The following is a 26,021-nucleotide window of genomic DNA, read 5'->3' on the forward strand; positions in this document are numbered from 1 at the left end:
CTAAGCAGTGGGCTGCAGGCGGTCTTTCAGGGCATGTAGGAAGTGCCAGAGGACTGAAGCTCAGCTGGGGAAGCAGAACCAGCGCTGCTTTGTTCAGCAGGGAGGTGCTGGCTCCAGGAATATCAGAAGGGAAAAGTGATCTCAGAGGGAGCAAAAGCTTTCTGTGCTCTGTTTGCAGCTGACCCTGTGTCCCCAGGCCGACATCCTGCTGCATGTGGATTACCTAAGGATGTGTTGCTACAACAGTCGCTGCATCCAGCAACCGTGGCTTGTCTCCTTCTAAAAATACAGCCAAGTTCGGAGGTGATGGGGATGGCAGAGTCAGGAGTGCGTCAGCAGCTTTGTGTCAGCGAGCAGCCTAGCAGAACACATCTGGGGAAGCTGCCATGTAAACACAGCAAGTCTATTCTTATCTGCTGCCCTCCTGTGAAATGCTTTTCCTATTATCACCTTTCTTGTTCTTTCCCCTTATGGAAGGCTGTAACACATGCTTACTTGAACCAGGTCCAGCCCCTCCTGCATCCTCAAATCCAGTCCTCCACTTAGGAAGCTCCTTGGGTCAGATCCATAAGGACACTGTCATGAGCTGCCTCAGCTTCATGGATTATATCTGGCACTAGCAAGTGTAGAAACAATCCATTGCAAGCCTGTCTATGTTTCTCCTAACAATTGCCACCAGAAACTGATGTCTGTTGCACTTCTCTTAGAGCTCAGGTCTAGCACACTGTATGCTTACAGCTGAGTTACAGGGTTGAACAGGAGCCACGTGTTAGTGATACTTTTTAGTACAACTGTTCTCAACCCACATGCCTTGAATTCAGACATGGGAGCCGGAAAGTACAGTAGTGTTTATTAGTGATACTTTAGGTCTCGGGCATGTAATGGCAATGCTCTGGCCTCATTACAGCTAATTCAGCTCCTATTGGTTGTTGCATGGCATGTGTTGTTCATCAAAGAGCACGTTGTTTTGGTTTGGGTCAGAACAGCACAGCAGACACAAGGTTTCTGTACTTCACTTTACTTTTGCATTCAGTGCTGTAGTGTAATCTATGATGTTCACCTTCATCCAGGTCTGGTAATGGCACACTTAACTGTACGGCATTAAAATCTCATGGCTGAAAACAGGAATTTAGAGTAAGAGGAATCTAACAGGTCGTGGTGAGTACGCCCCATTCCTCCCCACTCAGGGCAGCTCTCCAGTTGCTTTTAATGCCTGGAGATTCCAGTCTGCTTCCTTGTATTCTCTTTCAGAGTATAGAGGTTATTTTCCCAGTAACCTCATGATCAGATTCCTAAAGCAAAGCAAAGGCACAAAGCAGGTATGTTTAATCTACCAGAGGGGTTTGATCCTCTGCTGCATCAAAATCATGGGCAGCCCACACAGTTGGCACTTAAAAACATGCCGAGATGTTACAGGCTGTCTATAGGAGAAGCAGTGAATCATATAAATTGGGTTGGTACAAAAGTGGGATGGGGAAACCTCAGTCTCATTACCCCACAGAAATAGTCTCTTGAAGCATGACTGTGCTGGGAAGGGTTGCTAAACCAAAGCATTACAGGTGTTGAGAGAAGCAATGGTCTCACTTAACAACAAATGCTTCATCCCCAAAGGTACCACATCAGCTTCTGTCTTCATTAAGCTTAAGATCTGCAAGGTGTTTTTGGAGGTTATCCTGGAAATCTGTGAGCATAAGCCATCTATAAATCAGTGTTTGGGTATCACCATCCCTCTATAACATAGCAGAGGAAGGGAAAGAGTCCTAAGCTCCACAGAGTTTTCAGGACATAGCAGGTCATAATGACTCATTCATTCATACATAATTATCAGTGAAGTTGAGAAGGGGAAGGAAGCAATAGATTCCAGCTGGGCGGTCTTTGTACTGCTTCAAATAGTGCATGGAAACCACATGAGATGATAATTTATTTTGCAGTGACAAGGTAATAACACAGAGCTTCACAAACATGCATTGGGAGTGCATGTGTCCTGGTGGAGCGTTTGTTCACTTAAATGAGAGGTGGCTTATTTTATTATGAAGATTTCTGCCAATTATGAAGAAATCATGCTACTCCACGTATTTCTTTTTCCTCTGGACACTCTATTTGCCACATCCTCTGACAGGCTCTATGCAGCGACCACCAACAGCTGTTCACAAGGAAGAGGCACCGGTGGCATTTCTTCCACCATCCAAGCATTGGAACCCCCCCCTGGGGAACACTCAGTTACTGTCTTCTGTGGGTAACATACGTCCATGGGGGAGGAATTGCTACCCAAGAAAAAGGAACAGTGACCAGCCAGGTTATGGACCAGTCACTGTTCTTGGTAGCACATTCCCCTGAAACCAATCCCCCCAAGGGACTGAACTACTGTACTTTCTGGCTCCCGTGTCTGAATTCAAGGCATTTGGGTTGAAAACAGTTGAGAACACCTCTTGCTGAAGCCTAGTAACGGTTGTGTCTGCTGCCCTGTTTGCAGTTCTGTTTTAGCACCACATCTGTTCTACTCCCCATAAAACAGGAAGCATTTCATTCCCTGCACCAATTTATGGTTGTTAGAAAAGCTGTATCCTACTTTATACAAGAGGGGGAAAAAAAAGAAGGTTGTTATCAGTTTTTACTATCAGCTCCCTCACAAACAGGAATGAGATTTAATGAGAGGTACATTTAGGGGCAAATAAAACTTCTTCATTTATGTATTTATGTATTTATTTATTTATTTGAAGATTAAACAGTTTTGAACAGTTCAGACTTTGAACATCTTAAGGGGATCTATGGGAAGGAAGGGGACAGCCTCTTTAGCCAGGTTCGTAGTGATAGAGCAAGGAGAAATGGCTTCTAGCTTAAAGAGGGTAGATTTAGGTTAGATATAAGAAGTATTTTATAGTGAGGGTGGTGAAGCACTGGAACAGGTTGCCCAGAGATGTGGTTGATGCCCCATCCCTGGAGACTTGCAAAGAGAGGCTGTAACAGGCCCTGAGCACCTGATCTAGCTGTAGATAACCCCGTTTATTGCAGGGGAGTTGGACTAGACGACCATTAAAGGTCCCTTCTAATTCTAAGGACTCTATGATTCTGTATACAGATCCTGATGGGAAACTCTCAGATCTTATCAGAAGGCCGCATTACTCCATACACTCCAGCCCTACACCAATAGTGGCAATGCTGTCATCCACCACCTTCAACTAGAAGGAGACATCACTGTGTGACAGAGCTCTTCCAGGTAAAAAAGAAAAAAAGAAAGAAAAAGAGCAAAAGATGTTACTGGTTTGGGACTGGCGAGAGCATCAACAGGAGCAGAGAGGTCAGTTCTCAGTTATCGCACAATCTCTGTTTTCCAAAATGCAGCTACAGGATGGAGGTACGCAGTCACTGCCAGAGCGATGGATCCTCACTGTTCACCAGTCTCTGTAAACCTCCAAGAAAATGCTTTTGTAAGTTGGGAGCTCAGACAGCATGCAGTGAGCTGAGGATGGGTCACTGCAGTAGCCAGAGTACAGTGCGTTTTTTGAAGCCATCATCCTATGCTACTTCTTTCAGTGTCTCTGCAGCTGCCTGCACAGTGAAGGCTGCAATGGAAATCTGCCTCTTGACTTCTTCCCAGGCTCCGTGACGGTCTGTTTTGCTGTCAATATCAAACATGGCATCATAGATACCTGGGAAGGACTCTCCAGCATACTTGTTGTGGTTGCTTGGAGCGAAAATGATGTGTCTGTGGGGGAAAAAAAAGTGCAGGTATACTAAGTAAAAAGAATCATGTGCATTCATTGGGGGAAACTATTAAAATGCGTGCTACAAAAAGCAACTAAGAATGACAAGAAGACTAGAATTCACTGAATATACAGACCGTCTAGCTGGAACTGTGTTTAGAATGGCAGAACAGACCAGCCCATAGGACAAACTCTACAGGGAAGGGATCAGATTTAGCACAGGGAGCCTTCTCCTTGGGAAAACCCAGTGCATTGGTCTAATTAGGAATGAAACCACATTAGGAACTTCTGTAAGTGAGAGCTCAACGAGTATACTGAACTAATGTGACAGTGCAGAACATGGAATAAAACGGAGGACATCAAGTACAAGAGTCCCAAAAAATAATGCAGCAAATGACAGGTAATTGTGAGATCTGGGAAAGGAATGTGGAAAACTATGGGAGAATTGGTAAGAAAGGCATGGACTCTTTAGAGAAGCAGTAACTATAAGGGAACCGAAGTGGATAAAACTGTAACTTACATTATTTTTTACAATGAATAGTTTCAGTCCTACCTTTAAATTCATTTTGTTCATAAAAGGCAATAAAGTGTATGTGTAGTATGTGAAGGATGCCCCCCAACTGGAAATGAACACTAAAGCAATGTTCCCAAGAAGAACTGCAGAAAACAACCATTTCAATGTTACTAAAGTGTGAACAACGCTTTATCCTTGGAGGATGGAAGTTGCTCTGCCTGAGGGACTTCTGGCTTAGTGTGAAAACCATCAGCCAGTGAGTCAGGTGCATCCAGCCATCAGATGTATCCAGCCCTTGGGAAAAGGGGGATATTGTGAGCAAAGCAAGGCAGTTGCATACCTGACACTGGGAGTCAGCTTCTGGCAACAGGAACTAAGAAATACATTGGACTTCTACAGAGGTTATGGTGGTGAATCAAGCACTGCCATCCTCCAGGCCCACAGGCTTTTACAGAGAAAACTTCATTAGCAGCTAGTTAAGGATTAAAGACAATGGCAAACAGCAAGGTTGGATGGACGGGACCTGGCTGAATAGCTCATGGGCCTTTATCTGTATAAAAACTTCACAGAGTATCCTGGCTAATAGAGTGTGCCAGAACTGGGAAGATCAATTAGGGTGGTGCAGACAAGGAATTCTCCTTGCAGGTTATCAACAAAGTCTCTACTTCATGAATTATACCTAAAATGGTGTCTTTTGAGCTATAATGCCTACATACAGCCTACACAGGAGATAAACTGGTTGGCTTATTAGAGTGGACAGCTAAAAACTTAAGAGTCAGAGGACTTAACTTAGGCAGTTAAGGAACTTGGCCAAGTTAAGAAACTTGTTGTCTCACCTGTAAAACTTCCTTCCTGGTAAACCAAGAGGATCAATGAAAGCTCTTTCTATAAACATCAGCTGATCGTTCATGATTCGCACTGCAATTGGGCTGCAGAGAATGGGAAGAAGATGCATTTCACATGGCGAGGAAACAACTGCTCCTTTTCATTCAATTACCACTCATCTTCTTTGGATAGAAGGCCAGGTTTTGCAAATAGTGATAGGACATGTGAGTCCCATAGAATCATTACGATTCTAAGGTCCTGCCCAAACATCAGCCCACCCCCACCATGACTACTAACCATCCCTCGGTGCCACAGCTCCACATTTCTTGACTCCACCACCTCCCCGGCAGCCTGTGCCAATTCCTCAACGTTCTTTCTGAGCAGAAGTGTTTCCTAATATCCAACCTGAACCTCTGGTGCAACTTAAGGCCGTAGGGCTGCCCCCTAGTTTTTTAAGCACCGCATGAATGTCTTATATACTCTCAAGCATCACTCTATCTCCTTTAGGTATGCTAAAAGTATAAATATTTGTGTCACCTACAGCATTCAAGCACAGTTGTCTAAATACAGAGCTAAGTCCACCGCTATCTGCTTTTCCATTTATTACAATAATTGTAATGACAAGCTGATATTTATAAGCTCTACAGCTGATACCATTCATCACTGAAAGCAGAATTAATCCTGGCAGATATTGCCTGTCTCAGAGTTCAAGGGCTCTGGTCCATACTAATCAGACAGACTCCCTGTGCAGTCAGTGCCCTCGCTGCCCTAAGCAGATGTGATTAACTGCCCTTCAAAATACTAATTTTGCTCCATGAAATATAAAGGGAATCAAGACAAGTAATTATATCGTTAAGGTGGCTAAAAACTGAGCAAGATAAATATCACCCCAAGGAGAGAAAGAAATGCAGGCTGCACTAGGAGCAAATCCAAAACTGTTCAGCTGGTCTGCATTTCATAGTATCATAGTATCATAGTATCGTGCGAGTTGGAAGGGACCTTAGAGATCATCGAGTCCAACTCCCGGGTTTCGAGCCCTCTGTGTAGCGAAGCGGCACTTCTACCCCTGCGCCACAGGGGGGATTCGAACCCGGGCCCTCCAGTGCCGCAGGCAGCAGCTTAAACCACTGTAACTTTCTCCAACCAAAATCTGATGGAGGGCTTCAGGAATACCCTGGGACAGATAAGGGAAAATCCAGAGATGAGTTTTTACCAAAATGGAGATAGATACGTATGTCCTTATGACTTACTCCTTCCTGTCCACTTGCTCAAGCCTCCTGTGAAATTCAGCAGCAGCCTCTGAGAAGTTCCCCACGGCGGAAAAAAGAGGATCTGGAACGGGAAGGATTTAAACAACTTCAGACAATCTGCAGAGCCCAGTACACCTTTCAGTTGCCCAAGGGGAGCGCAACTACATGTGTTTGGTTGTGCTGCTTGCATCAGTTTTCCTGTCTCTCCCAGAATTTATTACCTTCCTCAGTGCAGGCTTGGAAGAGCTGCACTGCCAGCAGAGAAAAAGCTTTTCCCTATGTCTAGTCTAAACCTCATCTGATACAACCTGTGGCCATTTCCTCGGGTCCTGTTTGTTGCCTGGCAGAAGAGGCCAAGCCCCTCCTCATCACAACCTCCCTTCAGGAAGCTGTAGAATGCAATGAGGTCTCCCCTGAGCCTCCTCTTCTCCAGGCTAAACAATCCCAGCTCCCTGAGCCGCTCCTCATAAGACTTGTGCTCCAGACCCCTCACCAGTTTCGTTACCCTTCTCCGGACACATTTCAGGGCCTCAATGTCTTTCTTGTAGTGAGGGGCCCAAAACTGAACACAGTACTTGAGGTGCAGCCTCACAAGTGTTGAGTACAGGAACATGGATGAGGTCAGCACCTAAATCCAGCCCCTCGTGGCCATCTCCAGCCCATCTATGCTCATAAATTCATCACACTACTATAGAAAGTGCATAGGCTTTCTTTTCCCAGGACTGCTATTGAAACCTGTTCTGCAGTTTCTATTTCCAGCAAACTCATTTATTCATCACCAGCCCACACTTATTCTTGCATTAATATTTCTCCTTAGTTTACATAAGTAGAAGCACAGATTTTGCTCCTGCAGCCTGTTTATGGACTGTGGCACAGAGTCACCTTGCTGGGGAGGATTTGCACTTGTCCACGACTGCACTTCCCTGGGGCGATAGTTATCAGCTTGCCAGAGGACAGAGCTCTGTCCCGCTGACATCATGGCTGTATCAAGGCAGCAGATTGTATTTCAGAAGCAGTAGGAAGGGATTTAAGAAAAAAAAAGGGAAGGTCATCTGAAAATATATGTAAGAGAAATTGTGCTCATGTTCATGAGCTACTCTGTGCTGCCAATTTTTGGTTATTTTAAGAAATATTATCACTTTTCTTCTTTTCGTCCACCCACCCCACCCCACCCCCCACCCCCGCAGGCCTTATTTCCAATAGCTCATTATTACAAGTAAATATTTCATGAAGAAAAGGCTTCCAGCGTTCATTGTTGCAGAGGAACAGCTGAAATGGATGCACGAAGGCAAATTAAAAACTTCATCAACTGTTTTGAAGGACAATTACGCGATTTATTCAGCTTTAATTAACAGCTTTCTGACATTGGGGGATGTCAGTGAGCAGCTCTATAGAAATGTTGGGTGAAATGAATTTTGATTTTCATAATATTGTAAAGACTACATCTTTATTGTAATGCACTCCGGTGCCACTGAATAGACATAAGATGAGAATCATAGTTTTATCTGAGAAATGTTTTAAAACTGATCAGGCATCAGAGGAGAGAAATAAAAGTAATGAGAAATAATGAAAAGGCTGGAAAACATGCCTTGTCAGAGTGCCCCATCTGCAAAGTTCTTAAGGAGACAGGTCAATGATAGCGACAAAAAAGACTTCTAGAGCCTAGCTGACATAGGAACAAATATGCATTGTTTGGAAGTTAATTTGGGCAAGTTCTAATGTGAAATGAGAAAGTAACGCAAACAACAAAAATAAAAGACTTAATAGAAATCTTGGGAGATGTTCCAATAGTGGAAAAAGAAAGTCCAGTCTTGATGTTCCCTTATAAGATACACTGCAGTTCATTGAAAGGGTAGTTAAGCACTGGAATAGGGTCCTCAGGGAGGTGGTTGAGTCACCCTCCCTGGATGTGTTTAAGAGCCATTTGGATGTGGTGCTCAAGGATATGATTTAGCAGAAGGTTGTTAGTGTTAGGGTACTATGGTTAGGCTGCGGTTGGACTTGATGATCTTCAAGGTCTTTTCCAACCTGGGTAATTCTATGATTCTATGAATTAAATCTTCCTGTTAGGTAAACTCTCAGCCTGGGCAACCCATCACAAAAGGCTTCCTTTGTGGACCCATTGCAAAAACCAGCATCAGTCCAAAATGGTCAAGAGTTTTCCACCTAGGTCACTAGACAATCTCTGCCCTTCCAGACAACCCAAAATAGTATTGTGTTAAAGCTAATTCATGTCTTCTAACCTATGAGTTCATCAAATACCAAATGGGTAAAGGGACAGACAAAAATCCTCCTTGGTACAGGAACACAAGGGGTGAAAAAGGCAAGAAGAAAGAAAGAAGAGAAAGGGAGAGAAAGGTGAATGACTGTGAAAACAATAGAGAGGTCTGCCCAGAGAGATTGTAGATGCCCCATCCCTGGAGGCGTTCAGAGCCAGGCTGGATGTGGCTCTGGGCAATTTGGTCTGGTGGTTGGTGACCCTGCACATAGCAGGGGGGTTGAAACTGGATGATCATTGTGGTCCTTTTCAACCCAAGCCATTCTATGATTCTATCCAAGCTTGTGATCACAGCACTCTGCGTCTCTCGTTGTTACGTGCCTCATTACAATGAGCTCACACGCTCAGTAAATGCACTTATGCAGCAATTAAAGGATTCTGTTGCCTAAAAGTGGCACCCAGGCATTGATATACATGGGAAGCAGGTTTCCCAAGGTCACACTAAGCCTTTGACCTGTGTCTCAAATTATAGGCAGCTGCCACCAATATTTAATCCGTCTTCTTTTTTTAAGGAAAATAATCTGGGTGTGGGTGAAAACCAGGGCGGTACCATCAATTTGTTCTGCCTTTGATTCTGGTTCATGGCTGCTCATCAGTACTGTGATAACACACCTAATAATATGAGTGAACATTATTATAACTCACTCATCACTAAACAATAATGTGTTAATCCCAGTTAGGTTCAGAAAGATCTTTTTTTAGAGGATCTTAACATGATAGTAGGTTGGAAACAGAAAAGGAACTCAGTTTCAGAGGGAGAACAGACACATCATGTCTGCATAACTCCAGTTGGCCCACTCAACTAATTCTGCCTTGGCTGTTACTCACCAAATGACACTCTGTATGTTTTCAGCTGTTCTTCATGTTTCTTGGCCAATTTATAGATTCTGTCACTGTATCCTTTTAAGGCCTCTCCATAGTCTCTACAGTCGAATGGAATGACCTGGGAATCTGCAAGTTCATAAACCAGTTTGCCTCGCAGCTTGGCAATTGCTAGCTGTTTCTTGAAGGTGGGGTCATAAAATTTCTCCACTAACTCGAAGGTCTCATACACAGTGTGATAAAGAGGATAATTGCTGAATTTATCTGTTTTCTGAAGTAAAAAAGAGAAAGTAAATTTGTCAGTGACTGCATTAAGGCTGTGCTGCTGCCATGATGTTCTGCACAGCTTCCAAATCAAAAAAGCTACTTCTTACAAAACACAATTTACTCCCCTTCTTTTTGTGTGCTTATCTTCAGAAAATAAAGGAACCCAAATCCATGACTGTCACACAGGAAAAAGGGGGCAGTTTTCCTTCTGTCCACCTACACAGACCTGACTTCAGTTCCCTTGTACAGACGTGGCCTTGAATGATTTGGAAATCAGTCTGAAGTCTGGGAGCACAGGAATCCTCAGCCGTGGCCCCTCTGAATAATATTTCCTGAACATACTCCATGGGGATGTATATATTAAGGGCACTACTAATAGTACAGCGGAATGAAATCCACCCTCCCAATCAGATACTATAAATATACTCCTGAGAACCTGATAGCCCATAAAATGTACGCATTACAGTAACGTTTTATTCTCCACGCCATTAGGTTCCTTGTTAAATTCTAAAATAGTACCGATGAGTCAAAAACGAGCCAAAAATTCATCGAAGCTTTTTTTTTAATTATTATTATTATTATTAACTATGAATAAACGCTTTTAAAAGATGACAGTTCATCACCACTGATCCCCTCAGAGCAATCTGTTGGCTCACCCTGTTCTTGGTGTAGCGGACCCTGCCAGATGCAATTCCCAATCGCTGGAAGTAAGCTTCAAAATCACTGCCTGATCCCAGTTTGTTTATTCTGCATGTAGGAAACAGAAGACGCCAGAGAGGCAGTGCTTATATTATAAAATGGTGGTAATGTATGCAAAATGCAGATTTTCAGAGAAATGGAGGTCAAGGCTTCTGAAGGGCACACCAGGGACACCAGGCAGTTCAGAGAGTAGATGAGCAGCAAGCTTAATTACCCGAACTGATTTTATTCCAGCACACTAATCCAGTATCCAGTATTACTACAAGGACCTTTTAAAGGTAGCATCCCTGATTGTGACCACATTAGGAAAAAAATGAACGTGGCACACACAAGAACTTTAGCTTTGCATCAGATCTGCAGTCTTAAAATATTAAATGCCTATTCCCAAATTAAAAGGAATTGCGAGGCAATATACGTAAAGACAGATGTGCTTACATACTTAGTGTATCCCACAGTACAAAAACGGCAAATAATTTCCACAGCACAACAGATTAGCATTTGTTACTTACAAGTAAATATTGCCATCTGCTGGGTAGGTGTGGCAAGACAGAGGAAAAGCAAAATAATAGCAGTAAAGATGCTGTATTCTAAGTATTTTTGAATATTGATTTGATTTGATATTAAGTTTTAGGGTTAAGTGTCTGGCCAGGAGAATAGGTGGATAGCTGGCATTTCCTGGTAAAAAAAAAATAAAGAAAAATAACCCAGCTTCTTCTGTTAGCATGTATTTCTGAAAGAAAACAGATCAGTATCAGCTAAGAGAGATTAGATCTAGTAGGCTTTTCAAAAGGAAGAAATCTTGTGTGAGCTTAATGTGTCTAAAAGAACATTACCAAGGCTCAAAAGTTGATAGGGTCATCCACGCAGAACGCTGGGTCAAATGATACGGGGGCAGTTCTATTTGCCTCATGAGAATGTAAGATTTAACCTTAGCAGTCACGGGCTTAAACGACGTACTGAGGTTTTAATATCTTCAAATATAGATTTTTAATGTATAACATCTACATCCATTGTATAAACAAAGAATAATTATCATGAGAGCTTTTAAATTACAGCCTGAGGCAGTTTCTTTCCACAAAGCACTTGTTTAGCATAATAGTTTTGATATTACCTCATAGAGAAGAGTAACTAAATTATACTTTGACTTTTTTCCCCAGCCTGCACTTCCATGTTGGCTTTCCAAAGTATTTTTTCTGTTCAAAACAGACTTTTGAAGAGTGTGAGGTTTTCTCTTGCAGCGGACGTAGAAGTCACAATCATCCAAAAAACAAAGTCAAGATATTTTATTCTATTTTAGATATTGTTAAGAGACTTCAAGTACAAAAAGATTTTTGCAGCGCTGTCAACAACGCATCCTGAAGAATTCCAGAGAGGAGCCATGCTATGTTACAATGAAAATATTGGGAAAGGGAAAACAGAGTAATTACTTACCTGGGGTAACTGTTATTTTCAGGCGCAGGGTCTTTCTCAAGCCAACTGTCATAAAGAGATTTATTTTCATAACCTTCATCAGGGCTTGAAATCTGGAGAAAAATAGATTATAATCTCATTGGAAGTACCTCACAGTCAAGCTGGTATCAAGAGACCTTAACCGATAGCACTGCTGTGTGCAAGGAGGCACACATACCCTACTTACTGCTATATACAACTAAATAGCATCTCACAGGCACCTGGAGCCAACCACAGGCAGAAGGTAGAGCAAGATAAAAGCTGAAAGACAGAAAATTGAACACATCTGGTTTTGGAAGAAAGTAGAAGCATACTTGGGGTTTCACAGAATCATAGAATAGCCTGGGTTGAAAAGGGCCACAACGATCATCCAGTTTCAACCCCCTGCTATGTTTAGGGTCACCATACACCAGACCAGGCTGCCCAGAACCACATCCAGCCTGGCCCTGAATACCTCCAGGGATGGGGCATCCACATCCTCCTTCGGCAACCTGTTCCAGTGCGTCACCACCCTTTGTGTGAAAAACTTCCTCCTAATCTCTAACCCAAACCTCCCCTGTCTCAGTTTAAAACCATTCCCCTTGTCTGATTACTATCCAGCCTTGTAATCAGCCATTCCCGCCCCTGTCTATATGCTCCCTTCAAGTACTGCAATCACATCCCCTCAGAGCCTTCTCTTCTCCAAGCTAAGCAAGCCCAGTTCCCTCAACACTTGAAGGACTTTTTGCCAACTTACTGTAGCACCATGTATGCATATGTACAAGTGAACAGGACAGCACCGTGGAGCTGCTCCAGCTCTTCACCTCTAATCTGGCAAGGGGAGAAGACAACCCTAAGCCATCAAAACTTTGCACCACAAAACAATGACGTTGTCTCAACAGGTTGAGCCTGAAATTGGCTTTCTTACAGGGAGCTTATAAAGGAATTGTGGTCTAAAGCAGTGTCAGTGGAACACAGCCAAGATTGGAGCCCTATTGTGCAAGACACACCTTAAAAAAGGATAGTTACATATCCATGATGGAAAATTATGAAGCTAGGAAATTGACTGTCCAAAGCTGCTAGAAGAACTATGGCAGAGTTCCACATAAATCAAAACCCTGGTCCTTGTCTCCAGCAATGCTTACCTGTCTGTGACAGCTATGGCTGAAGTTACCATTGTCCAAATGTAAAATTGTTTACAAAGTGCACAAGATTGGGATTTTTCTCTTTATTTATTTGTTTATTTATTTAGCTTTTACTATTATTATTATTATTATTTTTAATGCAAAGCATAAATGTGCATGGCTAGGTGCATAACACTGTTGAGTCTTAAGACAGAATTGAAAAATACACAAACTCCAAGTTGAAAATCCTAGGAGCTCTGACCTCTAAAATTATGGCAACAGTTAGCAGAAAAAATAGCAACTTTGTGAAGCAGTCATTTGACTGCTGTCATTTTCAGGGCATTTCAGCAAAATTCTAAGGCTAAATTGGAAATGGCATAACAGGAGCAAGCTGAACTCTTGACATAGGCAAGTGAAAGTGCTTCATGCTCTGGCGGAGATGCTATTCTAACAGTTCTGGTCATATCAAAACCATTGGCCAGCCTTTTCATACAGTGCTAAGAACACTGTAAGATGTACTATTCACTCTAACTTAGATTTACATCTGGAATCAGATCCCAGGAGAACAAAGATGTTTGAATCCTTATATAAATTTTATTCACAGAATCACAGAATCACCAAGGTTGGAAAAGACCTACAAGATCACCCAGTCCAACCATCCACCCATCACCAATAGCTCCCACTAAACCATGTCCTTCAACACAACATCCAAACATTCCTTGAACACCTCCAGGGTCAGTGATTCCACCACCTCCCTGGGCAGCCCATTCCAGTGCCTGACCACTCTCAGAGAAGAAGTATTTCCTAACATCCAGCCTAAATCTCCCTGGCACAGCTTAAAGCCATTCCCTCTAGTGATTCCCTCTAGATTCTGTGATACTAGAATAGGTGAAATGAGGAAAGACATATCAGAGCTCTACAGTGATATCAATCACGTGAACGTACATTTCTATACTACCAGAAATGGTGGCCTTGGTAGAAGTGAACTTTCAACGCACTGCCCTTGGTATCTCTGATTTCTCTTCTACAGTCCATAAAAACATCATTTTCCTTGGGGAAATCCCCAAAACGTCTATTAATGATCTTACAGGGAAGGTCAAAGGAGTGTGAAAGAAAGGTTTCACAAGAGATATACGGTCACTGGAGGCCACTTGGGACACATCGACACTGGTAAATAAATTAGAGATGGTTTGGAACTGAAAACTACAAAATTGAAGCGCTGTAAAAACTGAACCATTTTATCTTCCAGACTGATGGGAAGCAGTCACAGGCTGAGCAGTAAGAAATGCAAAAATTACTCTCTAGAAAACTGTGGCATAAAACTGAAAAGAAAAAAAGAGCGTATAGAGAAAATGCATTGTAGATGAGATTCTTCAGAGAGAGAAAGTAAGTCCTTCAGCCTTGTGATAATTTGTGCTGAGAGTTAAAAAAGCAAAGGAGACGTGATCTGACCACTTGTAGTAAAGCAAATCCATACATCTGGCTCACTACAAAGACAATTCAGTACTCAGATATTTATTATAGTGTTTCGGAAGTGCAGTGAGATCTGGAGGTGATTCAAGGGCATCTGAGAAAAACTGGTATCGAGCCAACGTGAAAAGAAATAGGTTTTAGATTTTAATAATTGCATTTGAATGTGAAATGCAGTTTATTTCCTTGCATGCTTACAAGAATTGATCTTGCTTAAGTGTTTTCTTAACTTATTTATTTATATAATTATTTATATTCCAAGTTTTATACATAAATATATATATACAGTTATCTCTACATACAATTATTTCACTATATATTGCAAATAATATTCCAGTTACATCAGGGATACATTTCAGCCTTGCTACGAGTGCTAAAGAACTGTGAGCCAGGACCATGCATGTACCAGTGAGAGAACGATTTGCCACTGATTTTAGTAGGATCAAGATTCATCCAACACTGCTATAAGACAAAAGCAATATTACTCAGTAGTCCCGTCTTCTCCAGTAAATTTGCACATTCTTAGAAAATCAAGAACAACAAACACTCTGATTCATACCTCTTTCGTTAGGTTGTATATCAGTCTGTAGAGAAGAGGGGTGCAGTCAACTCGCAATGTGTAGTTGCCTGAAAATGAAGCACAGACATGGAAATCTTCCCTCCACATCCATTGCCATAATCTTCCTAATGAATTAAGCCCTGCAGTGCTTTCTTAGACAAACTCCTTATTGACTCCAAGGCAAAGAATTTAGATCTTTCCTCAGAACAGATACAGAAACACTGTTTATTTGGTCACACTTTGTAAGCTCCTGTTTCTACTTAACAAGAATGCACTGTGTATTGAACATGCAAAGTAATGTAATAAAGCTTCCCCATAGTTCTAGAATACGTGCAACTATCCTTCATCAGCTACTTGTCACTCATTGGCCCCTGTCACTTGTGTGCTCCCCAAAGCTTGCATTAAACAGCAGGCAGTGCTAAGTTGGTGAGTATCTCATAGGGAAGCTGTCAGTCATAGCAGCAGGAGCATCACTGCTGAGGGAGGCACGACTGCAAAGCAATCCTTTCTGTAGACACCCAACAGCAGGTGGGCAGACATCTTTTCCCCATCAGATGTGGACAACTAGAAGGGTGAGAAGGTTTTGACATAATGAATCCTCAGAAAACACTGTTATTAGGTGGTGTCATTGCTTTAGAGCTGGGGTCATCCACTGCACGCTCATAAGAGTAAGTGCTGGACTAACAATTAAAGAAAACACAAGGACGTAAAAATTTCTAGATAATGTTAAAATTACTTGATAACATTAATAATGTTTCCAACAAGAGTCTCTATTTGAGAATTGGAAATGAAAGACACGAAGATACTCAAAAGGATGACTTGCTATTCCTTTTTATGGATTCTCAAGTCTCCAGGCCAATGAATAGAAAGTGTTTGCTGTTCAAAACATGGCACAAGAAGCACTGTAGAAAATGCATGATAAAAAAATTAATTCCTAGAGTATACAGATGCTTTGGCTCTACAGGGGATGCTCAGAGGAAAGTGGAAGATGCCCATGTACTTAAAACAACCCACTGATGATGATGCTTTTTTTGCCTTATTATGTGTCTTTCCCACTGGTTTTACTTCCACACTTTCTTTATTCACATTGCAAGAGACATGTTTGAGTAAGGAGGATTTGGAAGCAAATAGTTAATGCAGCAGCGTGTTGGCTGCAGATCAGCTGAAAAAAATAAACGTGTTACAATCCATGCTGAGAATATGAAGCAGTTGTAAAGCTATTATTTCATCCATGAGATCTAAGTGTGAACTTCTGCTCCACTTTTTCCACAGCATGCACGTTGTATAATTGAAGGAACAGCTCTACTGTCCTTACACCCAACCTCCAACACAGGATTTAGAAACTGGGTTTGGCTTTTCTTTTCTTCCAGTTCTTTTGTGAGAGACAGAATTTTCATCTGAGAGGAGTAAAAAGAGTTGTTAAATGTGTCTATTGATATCCATTTTAGTCACACAGAGTAAGCGCAAAATGGTTGGGTTTAACATGGGAAAAGCAATACCCAAAAGAACTGAGAATACGGTGCTGAACAGATTCAGGGGGCTCTGGCTGGGGCTGTTCAGCCTGGAGAGAAGGCTCTGGGGAGACCTGAGAGAGGCCTTTCAGTAACTAAAGGGGGGCTGTAAGAATGAAGACGCTCTTTATCAGGGTCTATTGTGATAGCACATGGGGAAATGGTTTCAAACAAAAAGAGGGGTGATTTAAACTGGGTATTAGGAAGAAGGTTTTTACAATGAGGTTTCTATGACAGCCCTGGCATAATCTGCAAGGAACTCTGCACAGCCTCCGTCTTCACAGCACTGCACAAAGGTGTGAGCCCCATCCCAAAGCAACAAAACGATTCCCCACACCTACAATACGTAAGCCCGAGGTTTTGATACTAATTGTCTTGTGACTCTAAATAAGTGTCCCAAGATGCTACACATCCACAGGAAAAGGAGCTGGAGCTGTACGTACGGTCTGTACATCCTAACTGTAATTGTATAATAACTCCTAAGCAGTTAAGAGAAATTTAAAAGCCCTCCTGGCTTCCAGATATGTGGACTGCAGCTCATGGATGGCACTATGTGCAACAAGAAAGCAACACGAGGGTTTGAATTGCCCTCTCCCTCCACCTCATTCTGTACTGGCTACAATTGCACTGAATATTACATAATCAATAATCAGAGTTTGCTAGCTCTGGATGCAATAACAACACACAGTGAACTACTGAAACTGACATCCATAAAGTAAAGTGAGTATAAAAGGAAGACACACCTTCTATAGAAGAATCTGTGTTGATGTACGCCACTGCCCGTTCCTGGAGGACTCTGGAATTTTCCTGGGGTTGTAAAAGTGTAGTTATTATTTTCCTTTAGTGACATTTACTCGAGAGCATAATAAATGTACCAGCCTTTTTGTTTTGCTTTTGTTTTTTAACCACACTGCCTTTAAAAAACAAGTCAGAATAAGTAGCACAATGCACTTTACAGATCATAGTGATGTTTGAGGATGGGTCAATGATCTGAGCATACAACATTCACTCTTCTGGGACTCATTTTTTTTCCTGGAAACCACCCACAAAATGTGGGTGCTGCCTGCTGCAAGAAGGGACAGGAAAGTTGATGCAGATGGTATGAAGCTGCAGGGAGTGGATGGCTCACCAGATAACTGTGCAGCCAACCAGAGGGACCTGGACAGGCCGGAGAGGGACTGACAGGAACCTCATGGAGTTCAGTGAGAAGTGTAGTGTCCTGAACCTGGGGAAGGACAGCCCCAGGCACCAGCACAGGCTGGGAGCACCCAGATGGAAAGCAGTTCTGAAGAAATGGTCCTGAGAGCCCACTGAGCATGAGACAGCAGCGTGCACTTGCTGCTAACAAGGCTGACAGTGCTCCTGTCTGCATGAGGCCACCAGCAGGCCAAAAGAGGTGATATTTCATCTATTCAATGCTTGTGAGCCTACAACTGGAGTTCACTGTCCAGTTCTTGGTCCCCCAGTATGAGAGGGCTATGGACATACTGGAGAGAGTCCAGATGGGTTTTTTAATATCTCTACAGAAGGAGACTAAAAATCTTCTCTGGGCAACCTCTTTCCTGAGCTCCATCGCCCTTACCATAAAGAAGCACTTCCACATGTTTCTATGGAACTTTCTGTGTTGAAGTTTCAGGCCACCGCTCCTTGTCCTGTCACTACACATCACCGAGTAGAGCCTGGCATCATTCATTTGCCTTCCACCTCCCTTTATATATTTACAAACATTAATCTGATGCCTCCTCAATTTTCTTCTCCTCAGGCTGAACAGACCCAGGTTACTCAGCCTTTCCTCATACAGGAGATGCTCCCTATAATCTTTGTGGCCCTCCACTGTAGGAGACCCCTGTCCTTTTTAAACCAGAGAGCACAGAACTGGACATGGTATCCTAAATGTGGCCTCACCAGTTCAGCTACTGATATCACGTTCCAGTATTTAACTGAATTTTAACAATGATAAAGTGGGTATTGCTGTAATTTCCACACTTGCTTATTACTAAAAAAGATGAATCAAAGCTGTTTTGAGTCAACTAAGCATTGCTTTCATGATAAATATTTATACACGCATGCTTAATTTTTTTGCAAACCAGTAATTATTTTTGGAATTGATATTCTAATCAGGAAGTGGTATGTTACTCAATCCTGTCTTTGTAATGGATATTCTAATTAGGTCAGTAATTGATACTTGATTCATTCAATTCATAAACAACTAATTATTTTTAAATCATGTGAACTACAAATTAGCTGGATGATTGATAACTCCAGAATGCACCCACTATCTTCACAACAAACACTAGAGAAGATTCTGCAGGAGAATACGAAGGAAGAAAGCAATCTTGTATGTGCAGACACATGGCCATGCGTATGTTGAAAAGCATATCTGCAGCATAAATTCCTTCAAGATGTCTTTATGTAACAAAGAGATGTTGCCACACTTGCAGAGTCTTTGTTACAGAGAAGACAGTACATACAATGGGTTAATTTTCCCCAAGATTTAGTAGATGGCAGATCTGGCAGCTGCAGGAAAATGAATGTAAGCTGCGAGGAACGTCTCCAGAGAAACTGAAATCTAATTTTGGTGTCAAAGAGGAGGAATGCACACCACTGAGACAAAGCAGGAAAACAATAACAGAAAAACATCAAGGTTCAGATATGAGAGGTGCTTAGAAGCTTCTAATCTACTACAGCTGCCACGGCATGAAATAGTGGGTGATAGATTACTGGCTATTAAATTATTAAGCAAACAACATTACAGAGCAGCAGAAGTAATATGAGAACAAGAGTACAAAGCACTAATCTATTCATTACTTGCTCAAGAGAAATAGATCTTTTAAGAATCATGCTTTCATGCACCTCATACTTAAAACAATTGTTCTTTTTTCTCTTCATAGCATCTAAACGTGCCCAGATATTAATCATAAATAAAAGGTTAACATACACTATGCTTTTGTTACCACTGGAATACAGGAGAGGTGAAGCTTTAGTACCAACTCCCTCCACTCAATAAGTAACTTTAAAGGTAATTTATATTATGTTTTCTTTGTCTAACGTCCCATAAAACAACAAAAAGGGGCGGAGTGCCTGTTTCGAAAGCAAAATCCAAGTTCTATAAATACAGCCTCATAAATAAAATTTTAACAGCAAAATAATCTGTTAAAAATTTCAGTGCTAATGAACTGTGTGATTTACCTCAGCCCATTCTGTGGAACCCAGCAACCCAAACTCCTCTGCATCCCAGCTGGCAAAAATGATAGTTCGCTTAGGTCTCCAACCTGCAGTCACATAGTTAAGCTTGAAAATCCAGCTCATCTTAGGAAGTCGAGTGACAGATTGCCACAGTTAACTGAATCGCTCTAAGAAAATAGACTTGATTGATACAGCAGTAAAATATATATATATATATTAATACTAAGTTATTTAGAGAAACAGATTACTGCAAAGACATTTCTTCTTAATGCAAAATTTCCATTCCATACAACTAAAATGGTAATATTACACTGACGAGAAAGATGAGGGAATAAATTCAGCCAACTAAGATGCAGTGCTGCATATGCATCTCTTCAACGAATCTGTATGTTTCATAATGGAATGTACACCCAACGTTCTGTAAAGGTAAAGCTTAAATCAAAACAGCTGCTACTGAGGAGTATTCATCACAGTCTCTCAAAGCTGTTCTTCTCGTTATGCACCACTTCAAGCCCATAAAAAGTAAGTTACCTTCCATCTTCATTTTACCAAAACTTCGAACAACCTCTTGAAGAACAGCTGCACCCGTACTTGGATCAATACCGCCAAACACCCAGGAGTCTCTATGACCTCCAAAAATAACGTATCTATCTGCAAACAAGCACACAATATCAATCCTGACTTAAAAATGCATTTGTCATTTGCGTTTCCATTGATTCCATCATTATTATTCAACATATTTGTCAGTAATGTGGACAGCGGGATTTAGTGCATCCTCAACTGCTTTGACGGGTCTGAGGTCTCCAATAAAAGAAACACAAGGATCTCTTAGAGTAGGTCTAAAGGACCATAAAAGTGATCAGGACTGCAACATGCCTCCTATGAAGAAAGGCTAAGGCATCTGGGGATGTTCAGCCTGGAGAACTGAAGGCTCTGGGGAGAACTTACTGCAGCCCTTCAGTACTAAAAGAGGGCTTATATGAAAGATGAAAGACTTTTCCCAAGAGCATGCAGTGATAGGATAACAGGTTCAAGTTTTAAACTAAAAAAGGGGAGATTTAGATTAGATGTAGGGAAGAAAAGTTTTATTTAGGGCAGTGAGGCTCTGGCACTGCTGCCCAAAGAGCTGTGGTGCCACATCCCTGGAGGTACTCAAGGCCAGGTTGGACAGGCCCTGGGCAGCATGAGCTGGTGGGGAGCAACCAACCCATGATTGGGGGTTGGAACAGGGTGGGTTTTACCATTCCTTCCAATGCAAGCAATTCTATTCCACACACTTTTTGAATTAACATTCTTTTATGCATGTCCTGTTATTCAGTCCCAACAATAGGATGTTAAGGTCCTAAATCATAACCAGTTTTCTGCACTTTGCATTCTGTCAAAATTTGCAAGACAAAGCATATTAATTATATAAGCAGAATCCCATGGTAAAAGGACAGGCATGTAAAGAATTATATTTATCATTCTAGCATTATAATTCAGTTACATTCTTGAGAATGCCTGTGTAGTGTAGGGTGTAGTGGAGGGATGGGACAAGCTATTAAAGATTTCTCAGATTCCAGTACTATCTGGCTAACTTAGAAAGTAACTTTTTCTTGCAACACAATGACAATTTCAGCAAACACAAAATAAATAAGGAATTTAAATCCTCAGGCACCTTGTGCTCACCTGGTTCCACAGCTCCTCTGATGATACCAACAACGTTGTAAATTCGAGCAACTCTATTGTTTGTGTGAACGTGCATTCTGACTTTTCTGAAATGAAAAGCAGTTGGTGTAACCATCCCTGAGAAGCCTGTAAGTAAGAAAGTTTCTGTTTCTGTTTTGCTTTGTGCGTTCATCACTTATCTAATCCATCACGCTGCATCAGTGTCCCATTTCTTATTTCAAGTTAAACTGTTGGCAGAAAGGGGACTACACAGGCCATCCTCTAAAGCTTCAAACCTTTACAGAGAGATGTAAGTTGGAGAGATGGTCATTATAAACAGTTATGCTTGTGCATGTATTTGTATACATTGAAATCTCTGTTTAGGAGAGCAGATCAAAGTGATCAAGATTTGTCAAAGCAAAATAATATATTAAAAAAAATAATAATAATTCTCATGAAATTTTATAAAAAGAAAGGAAATTCAGATATTAGAAGAACTAAAAATAATGTAGTATTCAGCCCCTTTTAACCTATAGAAGACATAAAGAATGAAACAACACTAATTTGGGGTCTGGCAAAACCCCAAGAGCTTCACATCTTTTCGGCAGCAAATCTGCATGGCTGTCAGAATGCAGACCCATTTCCCAAGACAGCTACTGGATCACTGCCCAGAAAATAAGTGGCACCTGTGGCTTGAACATGCTTATACTTGCACATTTCCACGCACAAGTGTCTGTCTACCTAGACTAAAAAGTCTCATTTTGATATAGAATTACTCTGATAGAAAAGTATAGGCAGGATTAGCCTCTATTTACAAATATTAATTCCCCTATCAAGTGGGAAGATGTTAAAAAGTGCGTTCAAAAATATTTTCTTTGCATACGTGTTCACAATGAATCATGGTAGTTCTTTCCTAACTGTTGGTTTTGTTACTCTTGAAGACATTCAAAATGGCACATTGATTGTGCTTTCCTATTTTTTCCCTACTTTGTTCATTTTCAGATGATATTAGTACAGAGAAGAAAAAAGATAAATGAAGTCCTTCCAAAATTATATAGTGTCAAAATAATATCTTGCTCTGCAGGAGTTCGGACAGTGATAATGACACACCATTTTCACATACTGTTCATTACTACTGGCCAGTCCTCATAGTGTAAAATTTCATGTAAACTGGAATTATATTTACGTGATGTATTCCCTTAGGAAATCAATCCTTAGCTTTTTTAACATAGTTTATCATTTATCAGGTATCAGGAATTCAATGACAGTCCCTGACAGCCAGTCAAATCATTGACATCCAACCAGAACTGTTATAGGGCTTGGTGTGCTTGAAAGTGATGCTTAGTGCTGGAGACATGGCCAGTTTTATTTCTCTGTTACAGATGAATAAAGGTAAAGAGCAAAATACTATTGCTAATCCAACAGTTCCAAGTCCAATTGCCCCCTAATCCACTTAGTAAGACATTGTGCTTCATTTTTTTATATCCTGTTATTTTTACAGACTTTCAACCATGGGAACCAGCTTTGGGAAACAGATGGTGGACTCATGAACCATTTCCACATTCTTACGTTCAAAGAAACACTGGGAGGCTTCCACTGGACGATGGAAAACTATGTAGAAGACTACTACTGAATTGGTAGTGCTTTCCTTTTGGACATCTACAAAGTGGCTTAACTAATTTTCCCTTGGTCATTAGAAACATGAAAGAAAAACTAATGGACTGGATATGTATATTCTTGGCATCCATCTATCCATTTACATTGGGGAACACTGAGCAACACCGTAGTTTTGATCATTTACTTTCAAATTTTAATATTTATCGTTGAGTGTTGTTCACTAAGAATGAAGTTAATTTATCCAGGGCAGGGTGGTTGGAACTAGATTCGACTTCAAAGACCCTTTCATCCAAAACCATTCTATGATTGTATGTCTCTATTAGAACACCTCTGGTTGTATTATTTCACAGTCTTTTTCTTGTGGACATTTTTTCCATTTTAATAAACAGTTGAGTATTAAAACAGACCTTGTTGAAAAGCTGTGCACAAATCCTGGCCCTATGTTATAAGACACATTGAGAGCTCCCTTCCAGGTGCTGTCTGGAGCTGCAGGTCCTCCCATTGCACTGTTAAGTAAATACCAAGAAAAGCATAGTTGAGCAGTGGGCTAAAACCAGAAATTCCTGCAATAGCTGCTGCACCAAAACCAAAGTGGGCTTACAGAATTCTTAAAAGCATCATGCCAGAAACAGATTGCTCTGAATCTGAAATTTCTGAAGCACGTGCTACTACAAAATAACAGGAAATACAAGGAACTCTACAGATTTTACCATCTTAGAATAAAAACATCTCAGAGTCCCTTTGTGAATACTAAGTTGTGGCAAAGAGGACTGACGTATACTCACCGTAATAACACTTCTGCATCGTGGTATCCAATGGGATGAACTGGGATTTTTGGAATCCCTGTACCTTCATTAACTTTGTATCGGAAAATGTACTCTAAAAAAACAGAGCAAATATCCATTGTATAGCATTCTTATCAGATGCCAACAAACTAAACTGAGATTTTTTTATCGATGCAGCCATGTAACAGCCTCAAGCATCCATCAATTCCTTAATCATTTCTTACATCATTTCTTAGATATTGCTTGTAGAAAACCAAAACATAATAAGAGAATCACAAATCCAATGGTGTTTCTGCACAACTCCCAGAAGAGGTCTAAAGAGGATTCTTAAGGAGACTGACTGCATCACATTCAGAGAACACTCAAGCTGAAAACATCTAGACACGGGAAGAATTGTGCATATCAGACATATTTCTTTGTTTCTAAACTCGCCTGGGTATCCACTTAAAGTTGTTTGTAGAAAGAGATTATTGGTGTGGATATATCCCTAATCTGAATGCATACTTGACTGAAGACTAGACTTGCTGTCCATCTACATTATTGTGTCTCTTCAAAGCTGAATGTGGAATAACCAATCTGGCATTTGGCTTTTACACGCTTCAGAAGACATCCACAGCTGCATTTGGGGGTTGGACTCGATGATCTCTAGAGGTCTCTTCCAGCCCCTACAATTCTGTGATTCTGTGATTTACCTAAGTTGCAGGTATTCACTGGCCCTCTGGATCTAGTGAGCCAGGTGCACACACCCTGCCCTGCTACGTTTGTTTTTCTTTTCTATATGGTGTTGTGTTATGCCCCCAGTAATAATCACAAGCCAGTGAGCTCCCCAGAAGCGCCCTTTTGTTGCCATCCCATTGGCAGACAGGACTGGTAGGCACCTTAATTCAGGCTGCCAATAGGGACAAGAAAAGCATTTGGTGCCAAGTGTCAAAAGTCTCTAGGCCACTGTTATTTTTATTACAGAAATCTACACCCCGTATAGAGAATTTTAAACTGTTTTTCTATTTGGAATTTAGGATGAGAAAGAAAGCATACCTCCAAGCAAAGCTATTACTCCTCTTTGATGATAGACTATAATGCAGTTTAAACTTGTCCTCTTGCGAAACACAGAGATTTAAAAACAGCTGTAAATTTTCACTCATTTTCAACTACTTTGCAGTCTGTAAACCTGAAATCATTCACCTGAGAGTTATAAGGCTGAGAAAATGCAAAGAGATTTTCCAAAAAACGCAACCTTCCCTACCTAACTCAAAAGCAACCCGTCGAAATGACATACAGGCAGAATCTAATGTGCAACAGGAAAATGAATGACTGCTAAAAGTCATTCTAAGTAGCTTTTCTTTTTGCATCTGTACCAAAACCAGATGAATTTCTAGAGCTACGGTAACTTTCAGTAGCATTTTAGAAAGTACTCGATGGTCCAGGGTACGGATCTGTCACTCACCTTTTGCAGGATAACCAGGTGTTAGAGGGTCCCCAGCTCCATTCAGATTCAGCACATTCCCACGCTGGACTCCTCTGCCTGGAAGGTTCCAGCCATCTGGATAAGGATCTACTCCTGGGGCACAGTAGTCAGCAGGGTCTGAATAAAGTATGATTCCTATGGCTCCAGCTAAAATGGCATTTTTAACCTGTAAAATGATTTGGCATTATGAAATATAAAGTTTCTTAAGTGCAATAATAACTTTTGAATGTTGACTCCCACGGGGACACAGTTTTAGATGATGTACATGTACAAAAGTAAAAATGATCGCAGACTCAGCAGACCAAACCACAACAAAAGACATTAAGTTCATTACTTGTCTCACACCTTTAAATCACACCTCAGAGCTATGAGATAAAGCACAAGGCATAACACTGAGGGAAAAGAACTAACTACTACCCTCCTTTTTCCTCCATCCTCACTTTTATTGGTGTTGATGTCCACAGTGAGAGGAGTAGTTACTCAGTGTCTGTACATCAGAATCCTTGTTGAATCCTACAAAATACTGCAGCTCTTTAGATGAAAAGTAGCAAAAACCTTGGCTCTGCAAACTACTCTGTTCCCCAAACTAATCTCTTGCAAGAACTGCCTAAAGATTTTGCAGTCATATCACTCTCAGGAGATTAGTACGCTCAACATTTTTTCTTCTTTTACGAGTTATTGTAAAGAAGGCAGATATGTTGGATGCATTACCAGGACTCTTCAACATCTTTATCAGTGACACAGATGATAGGACCGAGTGCACCCTCAACAAGCTTGATGACACCAAGCTGATCGCTGCAGTTAATATGCAGAAGGACGAGATGTTATCCAGAAAGACCTTGATAAACTCAAGAGGAGGGCCTATGTCAA

General features: G+C 41.2%; 1 protein-coding gene across 2 annotated transcripts in view; it reads right to left on the reverse strand.

The window, feature by feature from the left end:
• Positions 1–2,703: 2,703 nt before the first annotated feature.
• The window catches only part of NAALAD2 (N-acetylated alpha-linked acidic dipeptidase 2), a 31,047-nt gene continuing 7,729 nt past the window's right edge, over positions 2,704–26,021 (reverse strand). The window contains exons 6-19 of one of the 2 annotated variants that reach the window (XM_072338088.1): positions 25,131–25,317; positions 23,687–23,780; positions 23,309–23,407; positions 21,306–21,391; positions 20,169–20,288; positions 19,641–19,723; positions 17,195–17,258; positions 14,941–15,008; positions 11,791–11,882; positions 10,317–10,407; positions 9,400–9,664; positions 6,294–6,375; positions 5,055–5,147; positions 2,704–3,706 (exon numbers count right to left, since the gene is read on the reverse strand). In XM_072338088.1, coding sequence (XP_072194189.1) covers positions 3,517–3,706; positions 5,055–5,147; positions 6,294–6,375; positions 9,400–9,664; positions 10,317–10,407; positions 11,791–11,882; positions 14,941–15,008; positions 17,195–17,258; positions 19,641–19,723; positions 20,169–20,288; positions 21,306–21,391; positions 23,309–23,407; positions 23,687–23,780; positions 25,131–25,317 — 1,614 coding nt within the window. In that variant the 3' untranslated portion in view covers positions 2,704–3,516. The remainder of the gene's footprint in view (positions 3,707–5,054; positions 5,148–6,293; positions 6,376–9,399; positions 9,665–10,316; positions 10,408–11,790; positions 11,883–14,940; positions 15,009–17,194; positions 17,259–19,640; positions 19,724–20,168; positions 20,289–21,305; positions 21,392–23,308; positions 23,408–23,686; positions 23,781–25,130; positions 25,318–26,021) is intronic. The other variant, XM_072338096.1, reaches the window with a different exon arrangement.

The sequence above is a fragment of the Excalfactoria chinensis genome, chromosome 1, assembly GCF_039878825.1.
Source record: "Excalfactoria chinensis isolate bCotChi1 chromosome 1, bCotChi1.hap2, whole genome shotgun sequence".
Taxonomy (NCBI): Eukaryota; Metazoa; Chordata; class Aves; order Galliformes; family Phasianidae; genus Excalfactoria; species Excalfactoria chinensis.